Below are 22,026 nucleotides of genomic sequence, written 5' to 3' on the forward strand. Positions count from 1 at the left end.
GGTTCAGGTGACAGAGCACTGGCACAGGCTGCCCAGGGAGGTTGTGGAGTCCCCTTCTCTGGAGATTTTCAAGACCCGCCTGGATGCAGTCCTGAGTAATGTGCTCTGGGCAATCCTGCTTTAGCAGGGGAGTTGGACTAGATGATCTCTAGAGGTCCCTTCCAACTCTGAAAATTCTGTGATTCTGTGAAACCATAACACTTAGTCATGATAGGATGAAGTTAGAGGTGGCTAATGGGAATAAAACACACATCAATGCATTATGTGATGTGGACAATGGAAGGAAAATGTGTATTACTATAACGTTTTTTCCTTCAGGCTTCTGCAGAAGAGCTATGCAAAGATCACACTATTTCTAATCTTAATCCTGTTCTTAAAAAAGATGATTATCAGCTTTTCATTTGTTCACGCGCATCCTCCTCTGATTCAACTTACTCGTTTGTTCAATGCTTTCTAAAAATACTCAATGTGATGTTTATCACAGCTGACCAGCTGATGGAATTACAGAGTCCAAATGGCTGGAAAAGAAAGGTGTTTATTGGAAGGTATGGGTGTTCCCCAAGCTGCTATGAGTCCGAATAGAATGGCCTTCAAAGTTATCTGGGCAAGGTAAGCTGTTAAGTATTCTGAGCTTTTCAGATTGCACTGACCTGTATTCAAGCAATCCAAGTAATAAACTTGAACTACCGTGTCTGAACAACCCTGACTTCTGGAAACTAGGATCCGAGTTTTGCAATTTAAAATAATGACTCATGAGAAGAGAGTAAGCGTAATGTAAAGACACTGACAGAGAAGTGTCTAGAAGATCATGTCTATAGCAGCTAGAACACTATATTGAGCACAAACCTGTCCTTTCTCTTCCAGTTGTTTCTGTTCCCTTAGGAGGTGCTCCACTCGAGTCACACTGTCTCCAATGTCAGTGAAACCTGCTTGTCCTTCCATGAGATTATCCAATGCCAGTTTTACCTAAAAAACAACAAAAACATAACACAACCCCCCTCAAAACAAACAAACAAAAAACCAACAAAAAACCCCACCCTAAATCCCTTCACAAGATACTCATAAAACTATAACAAACCTATGGCTTCTAAACATTCACCTACATCTTTTAAAAGAGGCTGCATCTCAAGTTTAGTCTTTCAGCTCGTTCCAAAATGGAAAAGCCAAGGAATAAAGCAACAAACTATTCTTCAAAGAGTTGCCCTGCTTCTCCCTATATATTTAGGCACACACAGTTTCGAAGATTTGTAACTCCAGAGTATATATTACTCCAGAATCTGTATTACTCCAGCCTTTGGGCTGACAGTTGGGCTTTCTGAATTGTATTCCATTGACTCTGGTGGGAATGGCAACTTACTATCACAGAAGAAGTGATATTTGGTAACATCACACATAAATGCAAAATGATTTATCCAGAAGTTGGTGTTTCACAACAGCCTAACAGGCTGGCACTTTCCTCACTGTGCCATATGCAAATGTTGTAAGATATCTGATAGCTGTCAAGAATTCAATTTTTGAATATCCCTTTCCTATTTCATAATGAAGAGCTTTTCTCCCAACCTCCTTTTTGGATTGTCAGTATACTCTATGTATGAGTAAGATTTGACCTTATTTACCAGAGAAGGCTAGACAGAATGAACAAATGAAATACCTCTCTAAAATCATGTTCAAAGTGTCGAAGTTGCAGGCATTGTTCTAGTTTTAGGTGATGCTTGGTCCAAAATTGATCAAAAGCCTTTTCTGTTTCATCCAACTGAGCCAACAACCTGTTAAGAAATTACAATGAAAAGAACTTACTTATTTCCTATAGTTCATTTCTTTTAAGTTACACCAACTGATGGCAGAAAGCAGAGCAGGGAGATTGTAGGGACCCAGGTAGGTATGAAGGCTCTCTGTCAACTTTCCCTTAAGCAAAAGAGGATCAAATTTGCGGACTGTGACTGATGAGTGACAACTACACGGATCCATTGTGTCAGGCAGTTGCAGTCCTGCCTCCTGACCCGCAGCAGGAACACATAGCTGTTCCATGCGCTGGCAGCCAAAGGCAGCTGTGTCTCCCTAGCTTCCACCCAATTCTTCACAGATAATTCACCCCAGGCTAATGCAGATTGAATATGATGCAATTATTATCTTAAGGAATGTTTAAAGCATAACTCTAGAACTTGTTCATTTTCGTCACCCATCAGAAATAGACAAGGATGGAATCATTTTTCCCAGTCCATTAAAAACAATAGATTAGAAGCCTCCCATGGACATTGTTTCACTTTGTGTAAATGATGAAACATTCATTCACAAAGACATTAGAACTGTGTCGTACACCTTGAGCAAAATGTCTGACACCAGACTAGTGAGTCATCCTCACAGTCTCTCAATGATCTATTAATTATATTACAAAGTAGAACAGTTTAAACAGAAAAAAAAAAAAACCCAAACACTAAAAGAAAGCCTTCCCTGAATATCCTATATTTCAACAGATTGGCACTCTTTGGGCAGGCAGGGGACCAGGCCTGATCTCCTACAAGTCCAGCAAGTGCTGGAATCAACTTATTGGGGCAAACACCAATAGCTCCCTTCTATTCCTCTCAAAAAAAAAAGTTCTGTTTTCAATCTATCCCTGAAAAACATGTTTTTAATCAAAGCTAGTTGTTGAATTCAAGATGAATTTGCAAATTCCTTTGGGATGACTGTTTAAAGGATTTTAAAGTATTCAGTGAAAAATATCAGCTCAGCTTTACTTTTGGCAGCTTTGTTCCCAGTGAATGCAGGCACGCTGAAACACTAGCATGACATTTCTCTTTCCACTGCATCACATGGCACAGCAGAAACTTCTACACGGTGACTAAAAGCTTTATGGTAATAACTAGCATTGTAGGAAGTAACAGGGGTTTCTCCCTCTCTCTCTTTGCAGCTGTGAAGGGGTATGTTTCAGAGGATCACCTTCAGTTGTTCCTTCCCCAGTGTTTCCACAGACATGCACAAGCACATACCCTCTCATCTCACACGGATTCGGATGCCACTATCTAACCAGACACAAAAGCTTGGAGGATGCATGTGTTATGGGGAACCAAGTCCCACATTAAATCTTCAGCCAGGTAGTTAGTGGCCCAAGCAAAAATTACCAAGAAATTCAGGACTTGTTTGAACTTGCCTTAACAGTTTAATCAAGTGACTTCCTCAAAGCTATTCCCTTCTCTGAGTTACCTGTCCAATAAATCCTGAAGAGCTGAACCAGTGGGAATTTATAACCTGCATATTTACATAATTTAAATTACACTTGCATTTCTTAGGAATAAATTAGCAATTTGCACAAGGTAATCCAGCTTCACTGACCTTTCTACTGTTGCCACATTTTCCAGTTCATCTGGACTGAGTTTGCTGTTGGCGCTTCGGGTGACTGGCTCCCTAATGCATGTCAGTAGGGTGGCCCCCTGCTTCACAGCTAGTTTCAGCTCATCCTGAGGGAAAAAAGCAAGCCAAACAAATCATATGTACTTATTCTAATAACGCTCACATCTCTTAGATGGACAACATAGTAATGCCAAAGGAGGATCCTTTCATAGGTATTAAATACTCGGAACAAAATATAAATGCTTACCAAAGATGATATGTCTTTCTAGAAATGCAGAGACTACATCTATTCACTTTGAATATAGATATATTTCTGAGAATAGTATATAACTCCTGAGAGAACTGCATTTCTGACCAGGCAATTTGCAGAATAAGGTATTCTACCGCAAATTCAGTGTGTGATGCAGATCATCCAGTCAGCTGAGAGACTGTGCTGAGAACTTGCACTTCTTAATGGAATTTCCTTAAACAACACCGTGACATGCTAAGCCACAGTACGTCAGCTATCAAGGAGTTATCCACAGAAGAAGGTGTTTTCCCAGCATGAAAGATGAGCAATGAAAAGGACAAGGAGGCTCAAATATTAACATGTCAGCTGAGGAGTCCCCACATCACTGCACACTTCTTGCATAAAACTTGTTCTTGCGCTAATATAGTTTAAGTAGTAATTTTCTCTTGTGTTTAACCTAAGGTACTTCTTAACAGCAGTAATGCTTTCTTCTGAGCCTTACTCTGCAAAGCTAAACTTGCCCCAGCTTTTTTTTAAAAAACAAAACGACAGTCATCATCTAGTTAGATCACTCTGTATATTCCTGGATTATCCTCAGAGATGTTCTCTACATCTGCTCCAGTGTGAGTTCATCTTTTCTGATGAACTGTTCATCAGGAGCCCATGACATTCCAGATGTGATCCCAACATAGGCTTTCATACAGAAGTGACCTTTCCCTGTTCTATCATTCCTGAGGATGTAAAAAGTCCTTTTCCATAGTTGAATCAAATCGACCTCCTGAACCCGGGTTTCTCTCCTCTTCAGTAGTTTCCAGACAGTGGACTCCCAAGTGATGGCAGAAAATTTTGTTAAATCAAAAATCATATATTACACTGATGGAGCTGTCATGAGACAACATTCACCTTCAGCTTGCTATGGTGGTCAGTGTGTGCAGAGAGGAGCTCCTCTGTGCACTGCACATCGTTGGGAAGTTCAGTCTCTGCTAGGTCTGTTCCAAAGGTCTGTAGCATCTGTGCTGTTGTTTTTACTGTCATTGCAAAGTTTTCAATAGCCTGGAAAAGCAAGACCATAAAGTCACAGACTGGTTATTTACCCTTAGCCCTTTAACAATGCTTAGTCCTTCAGGCACACCGTGCTGCAGGTATTACATGCCTGTAAAGCTGGCCATGTTGCCTTTTTTGAGCGGATATGATACAAGTTACAAATTAAATGCTGTTTCACAAATGATCTTTTCACAGGCCTACAAGTATTATCATCTCCATGAATCAGCTGGGGAACTCCCAGAGCTTAACAGACATAATGAAACCACAAAGGACATCAGCTTCTAAGCCAGGGCTGGAACTTCAGATCCTCTGCCCATGCTTGCTGGCAAGTTCTGCTGTGTTTAAAATTTTAATTAAGGCTTTATTTAAGTTGAGGAGACTCTGAAAGTATATAGGGCAAAGCCTTTTTACATTTATATTTATACAGCCATTGTTCATTCAGCAGCAACCTGTTTTCCCCCTGACTTCTGAAAATGCGCATCTACATCCTGCCTATCTGTACTAGATGCATTCCGGTCACTCCCTCCCATCTGTTCATATTAGTACACAAATACATGAATGACTTACTGCAAATACAGTTAAATTGCATAAATTCATTGGAGCAGTGCTGTTTCTTTATCACTTGTGTGCACCAACACAAAACTAGTCAGAAATCTGTGGTTTTACTGAAGAAAGGGGAAGTGAGGAAGGTGTAAAAAGAATGCTGCCTTTTCAGAGTAGATTATATTGTTCGGACTTGTGAGATGTGATTAAAACCCTTGTATCTAGTAGCAAGTAACTGTGTGCGATGTTTTTTCATGATCATGCTCCAATTTCTTTAGGGGCTGTATTGTCCTCTATAGCTCTTTATTCTTTACACTTTCCTTTTCCCTAAACCACCCAATGGTTTGAGTCAGCCTAGCACAGCACCAGGGATGCTCTTACATCCAGTCAAACACTACATAGTTGTTGCAAGCTGCATTCCCTTCTCCAGCAATGACAGGAATTCCTCATTTGCAACCATGACAGTTAAAATTATGCTCTGTGCTCAGTGAAAAATGAACTGGAAGTAGATCATCATTCAAAATGTGCAGACAGAAATTACCTTCCACATATGTGATCTGAAACAAGCCCCAGATGAGGCAATGCTAGCAGGGTTCATAGCCTTCTTCCCTTTTTTCCCATAAATTCATGCCTGCTTTCAACATAAGCAGTACAGATCCACATATGCTCTGGCTTAGCACTTAGCAGCTGTAGCCTGCTGTTCTTAGCACTGAAACTACTGGATTAAAGTTGGCTGAAATGTCACACTTCTGACTGCAACACAGATAGAGCCATCCACAACCAAAGGCCATTTAGTAAAAGCCAAAAATGTACCATGGGCAAGAAAGCTCATAGGCACCTAGACATTCAAGGTAAGAAAGCAGAAACAGAGAACAATGCAGTGAGATTGCTGTGTCACTACCAGTTAGCAACAGTTTAAAGCTGTTTCAGAAAAAAAGCACTGTCAGGACAAGATATGGGAACACTAGGAGAAGCAGAAAAGGGGATGAAGACACTAGCTCAGCAAGACTGAAAGTCAGGCTGTTTCAAGGTGCCGTGGAGGCTGACACTTCCCTGATGACAACCCCTTATCCAGCAGATTCCTTGGCTGACTGCACCATGCACCATGAGCTTATCCGTGTTTCACCTAATAGCATGCTTCCCCCACCCTCTCCTGTGTGTGTGAGCAATAAATCGTTTCATAAAACTAAGTTACATCTGTGGGTTTTTTTTTCAAGTGTCTGTGCTCGGTAAAAGTTTTTCAAACAAAATTAACCAAAAGATCTGGGGATTACAGAGCCACACTCACCTAAAATCTTGGCTCACTTTTATTTGCATATTTTACCAAACTATATATTCATGCTTTCTGTAAACTCCTGTCATTAATAAACAATACAGCCTTTCTTGTGCCTCTTTTTACTTCATTGGGGGTTGGACTAGATGATCTCCAGAGGTCCCTTCCAACCCTGACCATTCTGTGATTTCTTCATTTTTTCAAGCCTTAGCTGTTTGAAAGCTCGTATAGATGATTCCTTCAGACTCACCCCTCCTTCAAGGACACTTTCATATTTTTGATAATTTTAACATATAAGCCTGTTCACCTATCTTGATTCTAATCTCACTGTAGTCAACACAGCTATAAATGTAGCAAATCAGCATCAGGAAATTCAGATTCTGTGTTTGGATATTTAGGAGCCTGAAATATTTGGTGGTTCTCAAGGAGAGTAAAATTTTATTTTATACAGACAGTAAAGCACAGAAAACCAAAGCAGGAAAGTGACAAAAGTGATTTGATTTCACAAAGCTACCTAAGAAAAGCTCTTTTTCCGAGTGTCAAACCTAACCTGCAGGTCAACGACAAACTCAAACCCAAGACTGCTCACAACACTGCAAAACACTGGGGCTACGTAGATATGAGCTTGTGCAGAAAATCTCGTTGCCAGAGGTCAGTGTTCACAACAGAGACAGAGGAGTCTTGGAGCTATAGTTGACTTTATTCGAATAAAGGGAGAGTCCACTGGGGAATACCCCTGTGGGGTCTCTCAAAAGTGGCAGAGGACGCAGCCTCCTTTTATCCTAATTCCCCATTCACATATGACCTTCTTCCTTTCCCTATTGGCTCAGGTACTTGGAAGGTACAGACTTTCCCAGTCCGCCTACTACACATTTTCCTCTAACGTGTACCTATCCTCACATCATGGATACCATATGTCGCATGTATCGTTAGCTCTAACTTTATGCCACCCAGAGGTGGAGAGGGTAATATTCAAACGCTTATTAAGCATGCACACTAAACTCAAAAGGTGAAAAGTTAAATTTTTGTGGGTTTTTCAGTTATCTAACTTCTGCAGTTCCAGCTACCTCCTTCATTTGTGAAGACACTCCTATCCCTATCTTATCAAGCTCCAACATACCACTCTTGCAAGTAGACCCACAAAGACAGATGCAAACATTGCATACAGTCTGCAGGAAATTAGTTCATTTTCCAGGATCAGGGCCCAGCTTTGCCCATTTTTGCTTAGAAAGGATGAGACAATATTTTGGCTGCTGCTGTGCCAGAGTTTTGGGTCTGCTTTTTGTAAATGGTCACCTTTTCTAGGGACCATAATAAATTGTTTACATTATTTTGAAGCATCCACTGAGATGCATTAACCAACCCAAAAAGGGAATAAACAAACCTGTAACAAGTTTCCTCAAAAGCAACAGAATAAAAAATCTTTCTCCCTTCCTACAATTATTAACTGTTCTTTGGTTACTCAAAATAAGACCCCACTAGAGTGCATGTTTACATAGCACAGAAATTAGTATTTTTTTTTCTCTTAAAAGCATGGACATTAATTAATTATTAAAGTGAGAATCTTGACCTTTGATTCAGTAAAGTGTTAATCATATGTTCAACTTCAACCATGAGCTGAAGGCCTATGAATATAATCAATTATTCAAAAGCTAAGAATGTGCCAAAGGGCTTTGCTGAGTAAAAATACTATGACACTGTTAGGCCCTAGTCCAGATCAACAGATTACTACTTCTGTTACAAACTTTTGGGGAATTTGACTTTCTCTATTTGAGTCATGGATTTCCTCTTCCCATGAATTCCTAGCAGAATCTGTAGGCTGAAATGCAGCTGAAGAATTATTACTTAAAGGTTGCTGTACATTCGTCATCTGGTCAATTATGGGTGTAGACATGTGCAAGAACAACACCAACACTCACAGTTCGGTGATGTATCCACTGACTGTGGCCATACTCCAGGGTTCCTCCCAGCTCCCGGGTCAGCTGACTTTTGTCAATATAGCCATGCAGGTCAGAGATAGAATTTAACATGATGATCTGAAATGAATCCAAGCACAATGGACTGAGAGAAATAACAAGCCCTTTCAATCATTGTTCCAAGGATCTGGGTTTGCCTTAAACATATATGACCAAACTACAGTTCCACCATAGGCAGTGAGTTCTCTTTATATATTTGTTCATGCAATGGCCACAGTTTGTTTCCACTAGATTTTGCTTTCTCAATATGTACATGGCCACTCTTGAACTGACCATAATTTGACATCATCTTGCTCTTTGCTAGGCTGAGGATGCAGTCATTTTGCTTATGCATTGAGAGCAAAAGCATGGTATTTACAATGTTCACACAAACTTCCATAAAATAATTTCTGTATTTTCTACATAACTGTTATTTACAGAGAAATCAAGGAGTAGGCAGGTTAAACAGCTTCCTCAAAACCAACCACTTGATCCAGTGAAGTGCTGAAATGAGACCACTGAGAATAAGATTTTCCTTTCAGTTGCATCATTTTTATGGCACCGAATGTCCACTGAGTTCACTGGCATTATTCCATTTTAAACCATGATGAAAGAGAAAGAAGAGAGAAACTTTTTCTTACTTTAAAGAGTCTCCTTACCACTAGACCTGCTTAATGAAAGCAAAAGATTTGCATTCGGCTCCATGTAAGCAGTATTACCCTTTGGCTACCAACGTAAATCTGGCAACACAAGTGGTTACACAAATAACATACATGTATTCAATTATGCCTTGTTGTTCTAACAGCTAGAAAATACACCACAATTTCAGCAACAGAAAAACAACACGTTGAGCACAAATGACTAGAAATTTTAAGCCTTAGACTTTAATATATGTCAAGTGTATTACTTCACTCTGCTGTTTAAAGAAAGGATAACTGGCTATGCCGGTTAGCAGCTCCAAGGGCCCATGGTAAGTACACTTGCAAGCATTGTGGATGATGAGATGAGCACAGATGTATGGAGGCAATAGGATGTATATTCTAGGCTGATAGTGCTCTAAGAAAAGCCTTGAGAACAAACCTGAACAGGTTTTTTGCTATCTTTGTTACAGAATTGGTCTAGAATAATTCAGGTTGGCAGGAACCTCAGGTCTCTAGTCCAACTTCTTTCTGAAAGCTGGGTCAGCTGTGAGATCAAACCAGGTTGCTCAGGGCTATATCTACCACGGTCTTAAAAACCTCCACGGACTGAGACTGTACAACCTCTTCAGGCAGTCTGGTTCACTGCCTGATTATCTCTGTGATGAAAAAGTTTTTCCTTATATCAAGTCAGAACTGCCCTTGTTTCACTTTATGTCAGGTATCTCTTGTCCTATAGAGCATGTACAACCTGGCTGCATGCTCTCAGTAACCTGCTTGGAGGGACTGAAAAGCCGCTGTTATATCATATTAACCCTTCCAAGCCTTCCTTCTTCAGGCTTCTACAGTTCCCTCAGCATCTCCTTGCAGAACACATGCTCCAAGCCCTGACCCTCTTAATGGCTCTCTGTTGAGCTCACTCCGGATAAATATTTTTCTTGTACTGGGGGAACTAAAACTGGACAGGATATTCTCAATGAAAGCCAAGTAAAGGGGGATTATCACTTGTCCCAATCTGCTGGCTATGCTCCTGTTAATACTGTTGCTGTTAATGAGGGATGCTGATGGCTACCTTTGCTGCCAGTGCATACTGATGGTGTATGTACAGCTTGCTGTCTACCAAGTTCCCAGGTTCTTTTCAGCAGAGCTGCTCCCCAGACAGTCAGGCTGCAGCCTGTATTGTTGTCAACAATACAACACCGTTGTGCTGTTGGGAGGGAAGAACACAGGTTCTTCCTGCTTGAGGAAGGAAGTCCTTCCCAGTTGCAGGACTTTACATTTGTCCGTTTTGTATGTCATAATATGCTGGTCAGCCCATTTCCTGAGCTTATGTTCCAGTGGCCCTGTCTTTGAGTGTACCAGCTGCTCCTCCCAATTTAGGGTCATCTTCAAACTTGATGACAGCGCACCCTGTTGCCTCTTCCAGGTCATTGATGAAGTTGTTAAACAGGGCAGGTCCCAGCAGATATCACTACACCACTCTGCTTGATGCCCACCTCCAGGTAGAGTGTGACCCATTAACCATTACTCTCTGAGCCCAATTATGCAACTAGTTTGTAAATCCATCTAGTTGTGCACCCATCCAGACTTTAACATCCTAGCTTGGATACAATAATATTGTGGGAGACGCATCTGGTCCCATGGACCTGTAGGGGTTGAATATTCTCAAGCAGTCCTTGACTCAATTCTTTTTCACTTCCAGCAGTTCATCTTCTCCTTGAATCCTGCTTCTAAACACAGAGGCCAAGAGACCTTGTTGGTGAAGAAACTGAGGCAAAGAAAGCACAGAGTACCTCAGACAAAGCTAAAGGGAAAGTTATTCCCTGAATGTGTTACCAAATGCTGTTTTGTTATGATCAAAGCCAGAAAATTTAAAAACTATATCATCTTGGAGGAGCCTCAGACTGGAACATGAAGTCTATGTATTTCTTCTGAATTGCAAATCACCTTTGAGAAAGTAAGCCTTATCCACTTTGTAGATCTTACCCATCAGAGAGGTCGCTGACAAGTTGGACATTTTTGATACTCCAAACTTCACTGAAACTACAGAGCAACACTGTCATGCCCATTTTTTAGGAAGATGTTTGTTTTAAACTGATACCCTCAGCCTGAACCACAAAGCAAACCTATTAATATTGCCAGCTAATGAGTCTTCGTCCTGCAGGCAACTCTGCAGGAGAAAGCATAGGAGCAATCCAAAGTCCATTTAAGAAACCAACCTTACAGAACATTAGCATCTCCCATACTTCTTGCCAGACTGAAGACAGTCACATTCAGTAAAGTGGAGAATACAAGAGAGTAGCAGTTGAGAAGAGGAGGGCCTGCATAAGCAGCTCAGCAAGGAACACAGAGCTGCGGTGGGATTCCTTCATGACAGGTTAGGCCATTTGAAAGAAGTCACAGTCTACAAAGGTCAAAGTGCTTGCTGTGGACAGATTATTCAGCCTTTTGCGTATGCTGTGAAGATGCTTGAATTCCTAGATTTTCTCTCAGATGAACCCTGGGGTATCTCCAATATTTCTGTATCTAGCTCATGGGTAATGAAATTTAATCAAACAACTATCCCAATAGAGATTTACCTCAGGAGGTTTTATTAACCACATTTGTATGTCAATAAGTCATATAAATCCTGCATTTCCTTACTGTATCTTGTTTATTGTTTCAGCCACTATTTCCTGCTCCTGTTTGATCTTCTGGCTTCTACTCAATCCGGTGTTGATTTAACTCAGCAAATCTATTTTACTGAACATATTTGCAGTCTGATAACTCAGATAAACTGTTTAACAAACATTCCTGTAACAAATGCACACCATATTCCTGAAGCTCCCTTTGAATGCCCATGTCCTGGCCCTGACTCACTTATAATTGTGATAGGTAATGCAACCCATCCATGGCCCAATTATATTAATGTTGTCATAGTGCCAAACACACGACATGAACAAACAACCTGCAAAGAATTTAAAGGATGGTGTTGGTATTAAAGATAGGTACTGATTTCTAATTCATTGAGTAAGGATATCTCCCATGGGACAAGAACTCTCTGGCCCTGTTCTTATGCCTGGCGTGTAGGATGCTATTTTCAACAAGGACAAATAGATACTGCTCTCTGCAACCTGTCTGTTCTGAAATTGGGCTACACATGGGCATGCCCAGATTCATCTTTCTAGGATGGGCTGCAAACACAGCTGAGAGGTCCCTCCAGAGAGCACAGCAGACCCCAGGAACTTAGGATACCTTTAGCACAACCCTAAGCAACTTACAGTATCATCAAGCATATGTGGACAGCCTGTATATAAATCTGACAGGCTGTCTGCAGATATCTGGGCAGGAGGCAGGCAGATCTAGCAGGAAGTGTATCATGCTCTTAGTTTTTGAAGATTGCTCTCTAAGAGCTCTGTGGACATACCCAAGATGGCTCAAAATTTTAATGTCCAAGAAGACCCCAAACTAGACTCATATCTTGATTTTCCTGCCTGTAAGAAAGGTAAGTTACTATTTAATACTTAATGCAATGCTTGACCCCTCCTAGAATTAACCTCTCTTCCGACTTTGATGATAGTTTCGAGTTGAATTTGAAATGCAACACTGGCATCAAATAAATTGCTAAAAGTATAGAAGATGCTGAATTGCTAGAAAATGCTAGCCCTTGATGAAGTTGTCTCTTCCTGGTCTGCAGTTGCTGGTACAACAGTTGCTATGGTAACAAATTGTGGCTTATTAAATACAGGAACATCCACTTTTCAAGGTGCAATAAAATGAAAAGATTTTGTTTTGTAATCAAACATACATTTTTACATCAATTTTGCATTTTAAAAGCCACCCTTGCCAAACTACAGTCAACGTTATGATTTAATCCACAAAAAACAAAAGAATATTCACAGTTCCTTTTCTGTATGCATTGTAATAAATGGGCTGCTGTCACTTACTTCAGTGTCTTAAACACCTGAACTTCAAACTTAGGTATTGACAGAGCTAGAATTCGTTGGAGGAGAGCCACAGGTCTTTTGCAAAACAATCATATGAAATCACCCCTGTAAAGTCATTGTGGAACACAGTATGAGTCTGTTCCAGGATGAAATACCATTAATAATCATGATTCAAGTTTATTTATAAAATACTTTGAAACCACATGCAAACATGCAGCTAGGAACAACTCCCAAAAGAGCTCTCATAGAATAATCTAAAACTTAAACTGTTTCAGGATTGATAACCTGCTTCAAATCACATTCTCATCAACCCACAGAATATGACAAGTGCATATAAAAGAAGTAAAAAGCAAACTTTGAATCTCAAGGGCATGGGGATCATAAAAGGCATTAAGAATAAGCAGTGCTATGCAAGCACTTAAAAGGGGCTCTGTCAGACTGTGAGCAGTCCCATGGATAATACAAAAAATAGTGCAGAATTCAGCCCTAGTCTTTCACTGCTCTGTAGTCCTAAATAATTATGTTTGTCACTGGAGTGAGAAGATCTACCTCTGCCTACATCAGGGGAACAGCTCCACTGTGTTAAGATGTCAATACTTAAAAACCAAGTCACGTTTTATAGCTATGCCGACCTTCCACATGGGAATATGTCCATTAAATACTGTGAAGCATCCACTGGTAATTAACTGTTTGGGATTACTGTTACATACACCATACAAAACCCAGAACAAAGTCTCCAGTTGCAATCAAATTTCAGTTACTAGGTTATAAGAAATTGATGACACCTAAGAACTGCAGGCATGGAGATAAAGAAAACACATGGACAAAAAAAACCCCACATGCTTACCGGTACCTTCATTTTAAAGTCATCTCGATAGAGTTTAATGCCAATGTCAGCGATTGTCCTTTGGATAAAGCGGGAGGGTCGCAGGACAAACACCAGCTGCAGGTTTCCTGGAAATGCTCCCTGCAAGAAATATAAAACCATTAGAAGGCACAACCCTGCCTTACAAGAAGGCCAAGGGAACTTTCAACCAAGAGTTTCCTAAAGGGGGCAAAGCAGGTAGGACTTCTTGAACCTTGCTCAGTCCAGCTGCTAATAATATCAGCTGTCCATTCAGCACGTGCCCATTGTCACAATCTCCAAAGCCAACAGAAAGACTGGCCCATGAATTTTACTGTCCAGCCATACATTGCTTTCTGATATGGATTTAGCACAGAGCTCTAAAGTTTCTGCGCTAGAGCCTTCTTCCCCCAGATTTGAACCACACCAAGCCCCCTTTGCACTACCACGCCAAAGGTTTTCCCATTTTTTTAGGCTGCAGCCACTAGAGGGCAAAACCGCCTGCCTACAAAAAGTGGCTGCCCACCTTGGACTTGGTGAAAGAAGCCGGTGGCACAGATGATTTCCCCAGGCCGACCTACCTTTTCACTCTGGAAAGACTTTTTAATCTTTTTAACCTCACATATTTTTCCACACACACAGGCACTCAACATATTCATCAGACATGGCCCTGTCTGCAACACCCAGCCTACATCTCTCATGCACTCCTCTGAGCTCATCGAGCATAAAAAAGAACAATTTCTAGAAGAGTGCAGCTAAAAAGCACTGAGAATGAAAAGCAATTATCTCTAAATTTCTTGAAAGAACTTAAAGTTGTCTTGGTCATCCCTCCATCCTACACCTCTGTGTATAAGCGCTTGCCCCTCACACAGCACGTGTTCCTGGCAACGTATAAAACCAGCTGCTTTTACTAGCACTGAAAATCAGTGCTTAGCTCTGACTTTTGCAAATGAGATATAATAATCTATTAAGAGTTTCTGACAGAGATCACTTATTAGCATGCAAACACAAGTCCCTTGGGATCTGTTTCTTTCTTAAGCAGGCCACATCATCACTCCTCAGTGCACAGAAGGGTACCTCTGTTATACTCTTCTAGGAACCAACTTCAAATTACTAAAATGTATAATGCAGTCAACCCAGCAAATAAGGAATTTGCCCTAATTCAGCAGTAAACAAGGCTGTGTAATTTGTTACTGTGGCTTCCTCCCTCTCTTATTTAACACTCACAAGCTTCAGGGCAGGGGAGAATCTGCATCCACAGCCAGAAAATGGGAGTTAAAATGAGTACACAAGACTATATCCTGCACTGAAAGTTCAGCAGATAATTTTAATTTCTAGAAGATAAACAAGGAACAAAAGAAAGCACTTACTGCTATCCGTGTCAGGGATGCCTTGACTGCGCTCCATTTGTCCCGTCGTCTGTCTATGATGATGATGAATCCAATGCTGGCAGCCTCCAGACTGCAAAACAGATGAAATAAGTATGCTGGGTTACATGGAGATACTCTCTTTTGAAGGACATGTACTGCAGCAAAACACAGCCTCCATCAGATTACCCTGTAAGCCCATTATGAAAATCCAACGTACAGTGGAAAGAATGACTATTTGACAGAAATTCACAAGAAAAAGAAAGCTGGCGATTTTTCTCTTTCCAGTGTAAGGCTAGCACCTTACACAAAACATGCATATTTTATCTTCTAAATCTCTCAGCTGCTATGCTATTCTGCTGTCAAATCTATGTGATACAAATTATTCAAGATCAAAAATTACACTGTGCTGTATTGAAGGCAAATCCCTCAGTTCTTGTTTTCTCTGCAAAATAATTCAAGTTATTAGACACCCCTCTTCAGTCTTCATTCTCCAAGTATGCTGACATCTCACAAGGGCACTTAGCTCCAGGGAGTCAGTACCTCCCCACTGTCCCCACCTTGCTTGTGTACACAATGCCCCAGGAATTCTGGTAGACAAAGCAGGAATTGAAGTGTTATATCTTGCCAACCACAAACTGGTTCTAGGGTTGCAAGTCATTCAGAAGTATCCTTTTAACATATTGGCTAGGATAGCAGCTACTGTTCCTTCTCAGTACTTTTCAAGGAGGATCTATGAGGCACAGATTTGATGTTCCATCCCATCTATGTAGACCTCATAAATATCCCATCCTCTCTCTCTCAAAAAAAACCAAAAAATCCCACTTTGGTGTGCAGGGCTTCATTGGGACTGCTCTACTCTCTGTCTTTCATTAGTGCTCAGAGTTGGAGAGAAGTTCTTGGAAGTCAATAAGCACACACTAGAAAAATCTTCAGAAAATTCATTATAGCAGGATGGCTCAGTCATCTCTGGACAAACCAGAGGCAGGCAGAAAGAGGATAGATGTTGTCATAATCAAAGGACATACTGCAATCAAACATCTAATTACAGATTAAGATCAAGAGAAATTGTATAAAACATTTCCTTAATGCCTTTTCCATCGTTCATGCAAGAAGCATCCCAGGAACACCATTTTCATGAGTCATTTTGTGCAAACTCATGTCAATAATCCACTGAAGAGCACCAACAATACCAACTCAGAGCTTCTGCTGCAGCTCTGCAGGATCCAGAAAGCACCCTGGAAGCCACAGTGTTGTGCAAATCTGGGATGCCATGCAAATGCTCCTAATAGTTCATGGGGGTACTAGGAAAACTCACTGAATTTCCCACTTCAATATTTTATATGTATTCTTCTGAGAAATACAAAATTCAATGACAACAGACAACCTTTCCTCCTAAGTACTGCAACATGCAGCTCTTTATGCAGAGGACAGAAAATGGACAAGAGGAAACGGGTTCAAGTTATGTCAGGGGAGGTTTAGATTGGATATTAGGAAGCATTTTTTCACCGAAAGGGTTATTAAACATTGGAATAAGCTGCCCAGAGAGGTGGTGGATTCACCATCCCTGGAGGTGTTTAAGAAAAGGGTAGATGAGGTGCTTAGGGACATGGTTTAGAAGTGGTGGTGTTTTTATCAGGGTAGGTTAATGGTTGGACTTGATGATCTTAAAGGTCCCTTCCAACCTCACTGATTCTATGATTCTATGATTCTATGAGTTTGCAGCCGTGCCTCTCAAGCACAGGGAAGATAATTTGCCAGTTTCTTTTACATATATATACAAACATATGCATATCCTTCAATAGCCCGACAAGTGTTTCACGGATAAAAATGCCCAGCATGGTATCTATGTGTTTGCTCTAGGTGTTAGGAAAAAAGTTTCAGAGGAAGGCAACAAGGAAATTGTGTGTATTGCAGATTGTTACAGAAAGGGTGTGAGAAACTATACACAAAAGTCTCAACCTGGGGGCTTCCTAACCTACCCAAAAATCTTCATTGGTTTTACCAAACTCCTTCTGCTGATTGGGACCAAAAATTGCTTTGGAAGTCTGTTAGGCATGGAAGGCCTGGGCAAATCAGCCTTAGCCTCCAGAGCACCAGGTAGCATCTCTGTGGACAGGGTGCCTGCCCTGCCTAATGGAGACACATAGGATGAGGTCAGGCTTTTCCTCTTTGCCTTGACAACTGATGCTGTGTTATTGGTGAGGTGCCAGGAATTCTGGTTACATTTTAAACAGAGAAGGTTGGGGTAAATTTGCTGATAGTTTGGGAAATCAAAATGAGCACAAAGCCATATGTCATTTCCCTCTTTGCTTTTGTGATACATGTCCAAAAAATTCTTTTTTGTTTAGTAATTTGCCAAGAAACATTTAGGTCACTACAGAAAGAAAACAACTGCTAGAAATTGTGCATACACATTCATGAGTCACAAGGGAAAGGAAAGGAAGGGTAATTTTTGCTTCTCCATTCCCATTCAATACCTCTGGCACAGCATCTCATTCAAGGCAAAAGGCTGGGGTGGTGTGAAACCCCACTCCTCAGCATCAGAGCTGCATTCACCCTGGGCACAGTGGTCCACCAAACCCTGTGCCAACAGCAGCCCCAGTTACTCCGTTTACTGCAGATGAACCTGGAAATTACAAGCCCGCAATCCTCCAGTTAATACAACCACCATCCCAAAAGGCAAAAAAGCCATTGGGAAGCTGTGAAATAGAAACACACTCTAAAACCCAGGCTGATGTGGGTTGCACAGCATTCCCTGGCCTACGGAACAGGAGACCATCCAGGCAACACTGACTGCTGTCTGACCAGCCAGCCCACAGAAAATTGGCTTGTTAAAGACAGGATCATACTCACTAACAAATACTTGAAAACTCCTCTACGACTATCTGCCAGTTCAGACTAATCCAGAATAAAGTTTTTAAATATTTGATACTGATAATACTAACAGTTGTCACAATCCAGTGCTCCTAAAAACAATCCCAGCATCCTCACTGGCCGCTCATTAAAGCACAGACTCAAGCATGCTCTGGCCCCATACAGGTGGGGGTTAGCTCTTCTGTTCATGGTTCTTGAAACGACCAGTGAAATGGGTTATCACAAGATGCACGTCCAACTTATATTTCTTTGCTCTTGCAGGGAGCAGGATTTGATCCAAATATCTGGTTAACCAGAACACATACAAAAAATGCTTTTTGTGATTAATTATTCCAAGAGAGCAATGCTACAATTCAACATCCATGTTGCTTACAGTGTGTTATTGAAACTGGTCTATTGTTTATAACAAAGTTATTAGTAATATAGTGAGATATGAAGGGGGAATTAAGTTAATGCAATTCTCCTTTCAACAGTTACATGTTTAGATGACCTTGTGTCCTGGTTTGAGGTAAAACAGAACCAATTTTTTGTTCAGTAATTTTACTTTGCAGCTAAACCTCTTCTAACTAACAGAACTCTCTGAAATTAACAGCATATTGTCCAGGCACTGTTTGCTCCCAAAGTGATAAGACCTGATTATTTGTCATTTATGCCAAGGACTGGTATGCAGAGAGGCTCTTGCTTATACTTATTGCTATAACACCCAAGGCCAGCTGACTTTGTTATTTGCGCAGCTGGAGGGTCGGAAGCGGAAAAGCATAGAGGGGTCCCACCTGCGGGGAGAAGCAGACAGGACAGATGACCCAAAACTGACTAACAGGGTATTCCGTTCCATCTGCCTCATGCTCAGTATAAAAGCTGAGGGTCAAAGGGTCAGCCCTCTTTCTTCAATCGCCGGTGTCTGAGGAGGACTCTGTCTGTTCGTCTGCTTTTGATCCTGATCCGTGCATTCCTGAATCCATATCCAAAATCCAGTTCCCATCCATCACTAAGTCCAGTCTGGGACTTTCCCAGTGTCTGCCAGTGACCTGACCATCATCCTGGGAGCCTGATACAGTTTTGTATATATTGTATATATTTTCATTATTTTCTCTTTATTATTTTATTAATATTTCATTACAGTAGTTTATTTTCTTCTAAACTCATAAGTCTCTTTCCCTCTCTCCCTCCTCTCCTGGAAGAGAGATGCTCTCCCTTCTCTGAAGGGAGAGAGGTCAGAGAACCTCTGTTGTTCATTTCAGTGGCCAGTCCCGCCCAAACTACAACACCTTGGAAAAGGCTGTCTCTTTAATATGCTTTATATATTTTTGACAGCCATGTTCATTTTTAAGAACGATATTAAAGCAACAGGAAGATGGGAATATAAGAGAATGTAATTTGAATGAAACGAATCACCAAAATATGGCCTCTACTCCAAGGAAACAGAGAATATATGTTGTAATCAGTATCTAATTATGTTTTCAGCTCAGACTCACACAATCAATTTGTAGCTGCTGAATATCCCTCAGACAATAATTGGACACATAGGATCAGGTTCAAATCTGATGCAGTTTCATTGAAACCAGTGATTTATAACAAAATGATGAACAAAGTAGGTGTGTTAGTTGAAGTTAACAAAACGCTGATGTTGTTTTAAAGAAATATATCATTCAACTAATATCAGGTTAATAAAAATGAGAAAAATCTGTTCTTCACAAAATTTATGATGCAGCTAAACCACAAGTAATTATATCCATAAGCACCATATTCACACAAGCTGACGGCACACAGAAATTGCCTTGCTCTGCCCATCTGCTTGGCTTGAGAGACTGACTAAAGGCTTTCTAAAAGGAGTGTAGATGGAGGACTGGAGGCCTAAAAGAATTCAGAATCAGATCCTTATAATCACACCTTGATGAGCAAACTGCAACGGGAGTCACTGACAAGACAGCATCTGCCAAAAGCAACAAGTACAACTGTGATTTAAACAAACACAAAAGTATTTGTGCCAAGTAAAATTTGCCTCTGTGCCTCAGACTAACTTTTACGTCCAATTTTTAGAAGTTCCTCAAACCTGTAGATCAGCAGTCACTTAAAAAGAGACCTTTGCTGTTTTTTCAAGTATATGTCCATGATGAAGCAGCTCATTTTTTCACATTTTCTTCTGCATGGGGATTTGTAATAGCACAAAAGCATCCAGGCATCAGATGCAACAAAAAAAAAATTAAATTCATAGATAATAGGAACAAGAGCTTATGAAATACAGATAGAGTCAAGAAAATGCAAGACAGAAGCAGCAAAGGAATTTTCTCATTAAATTAGGCTTGGCAAGAATGGTCATGGGGGTGGGGAGAGCTGGGAATAGCAAACATAGGGGAATATGAACACTGCTTTTCAGTTGGCACTGCAAATCACAGTGTTGCAGGCCAGTTAAAAAGACAGACAGGAAACGAAAGATTAAATAGATACTTATAGAATGACTTGGATTTAAGTATGAGAAAAGAGCAAAGGAGAGCAAAACACCACTGAACGTGCAGTCTAGCTATGATTGGGCACTACTTGCAGCTCTCTCCCTCCAAGATCAAGTGTAGTAACTGCAGCTGGCTGGCAAAGACAAAACCTGCCAACCAGCCATGCCTAGCACACAGGGCTGAGGGGGATAGCACAGCCAGAACACTTTATTACACAAACAGTGCAGGTACAACCCTAGCTGTGGAAGAGTATGAAGAACAAGCCAAGGCATGAAATTTAAGAGAGATTTGTCAGGGTAAAATGAGAATCAGGCCAGTAAGCAAACAATTCAGTTACCTATTGCGGTATATGTAATTTACAACATTGAACTTATTACATTATCTGAGATAAAATGGGTAAAAAAATAGAGAATAGACTTAAAAATTACATGATCTGAAGACGGAGGAAAAGAGCAGGAAGAGAAGATGAGAAAACCACATGCTGCTAAAAAGCAAAGCAGCTGACCAGACCACAGAAGAAAATATGGGAGAATATATACATTGCTCAAAATCAGTCTGGCACACTATGTAAAGGTAAGCAGCAAAGAAACCATTCAGAGATCCACCTCTGTAAATCTTGGCTGCTACAGGTTGACAGAAGCAACATGACAAGTGTCTAGACAAGATAGGTACCTTTGGACAACAGCAAACTCAAAATGGGCCTGTAACCCCTGACACAGATAGACCTCAGCCTTCTGCAGTGTTATTCCCTGCTTTTCACCTTGATGTTCAGGATGGTATCAATTGTCTTCACTGAGATAGGACAATAGAATTTGCATGGGTTTTTTTTAATTTTTTTTTTTTTTACTAGATAGTGCTGATTTAAGACCTAAATTTAGCTAGGGAAACAGAGAGAGTGTCAGCAAGTGATCCTATTTCAATCAGCAAGCCGAAAGACCATACCAAGGTCTGAATATCATTTGGCACTAAGGGATACATGCAGGCAAACAGCTGTGGGAAGAAGCCTATCCAGGATGGCAGCATCAGCGCAAGTGGATTTACAGCTGAGAAACCCCTCTCGTGTGTATCCAGAGGAAAAGAGCTTGTTTAAAATCAAACACACACACACATTCTCTCTCTCTCTATAAATGTTTTCTCAGTGTCAGTACTGCAATATCTCTACCCTCATTACAGAAATGCATTGGGGTTTCTCCAGTTCTCTGAAAAGAGGGATTTGAAGACAATCCTGCACTGCAGATAAACATCAAGTTTACCTCCAAATCCAATTCTGGCATATTTGCCTAGATCTACAGATGTCCGGCAGAGAGGTTCCCTTTCCCTGAATGAAATGTGTGCAATCAGCGGAGCTGTTCCATCCTCAGCTCTGAATTCAAGGTTAGTCCTTGAACACTGATTTGAGGAGGCCAGGAGATGTCAAATTTCTCGACCTCTTTTGGAAGGAGAGAAGGGCACCTGTTTATCAAAGTAGTTGATACATGCCAATTAGAAGAGAAGGGAATTCCATCCATGGAATAAAGCAAGTAAAAAATGGT

At 40.8% G+C, this 22,026-nt stretch overlaps 1 protein-coding gene across 1 annotated transcript in view; it reads right to left on the reverse strand.

The window, feature by feature from the left end:
- The window catches only part of MCF2L2 (MCF.2 cell line derived transforming sequence-like 2), a gene marked incomplete at both ends in the record, with an annotated part of 158,859 nt that overhangs the window by 103,276 nt on the left and 33,557 nt on the right, over positions 1-22,026 (reverse strand). Inside the window, 7 exons of the mRNA XM_082486920.1 lie at positions 847-966; positions 1,652-1,766; positions 3,331-3,455; positions 4,481-4,630; positions 8,357-8,473; positions 13,804-13,923; positions 15,171-15,261. Of these exons, the coding sequence (XP_082343046.1) occupies positions 847-966; positions 1,652-1,766; positions 3,331-3,455; positions 4,481-4,630; positions 8,357-8,473; positions 13,804-13,923; positions 15,171-15,261 (838 nt within the window). The remainder of the gene's footprint in view (positions 1-846; positions 967-1,651; positions 1,767-3,330; positions 3,456-4,480; positions 4,631-8,356; positions 8,474-13,803; positions 13,924-15,170; positions 15,262-22,026) is intronic.

The sequence above is a fragment of the Vanellus vanellus genome, assembly GCF_965231255.1.
Source record: "Vanellus vanellus genome assembly, chromosome: 8".
Taxonomy (NCBI): domain Eukaryota; kingdom Metazoa; phylum Chordata; class Aves; order Charadriiformes; family Charadriidae; genus Vanellus; species Vanellus vanellus.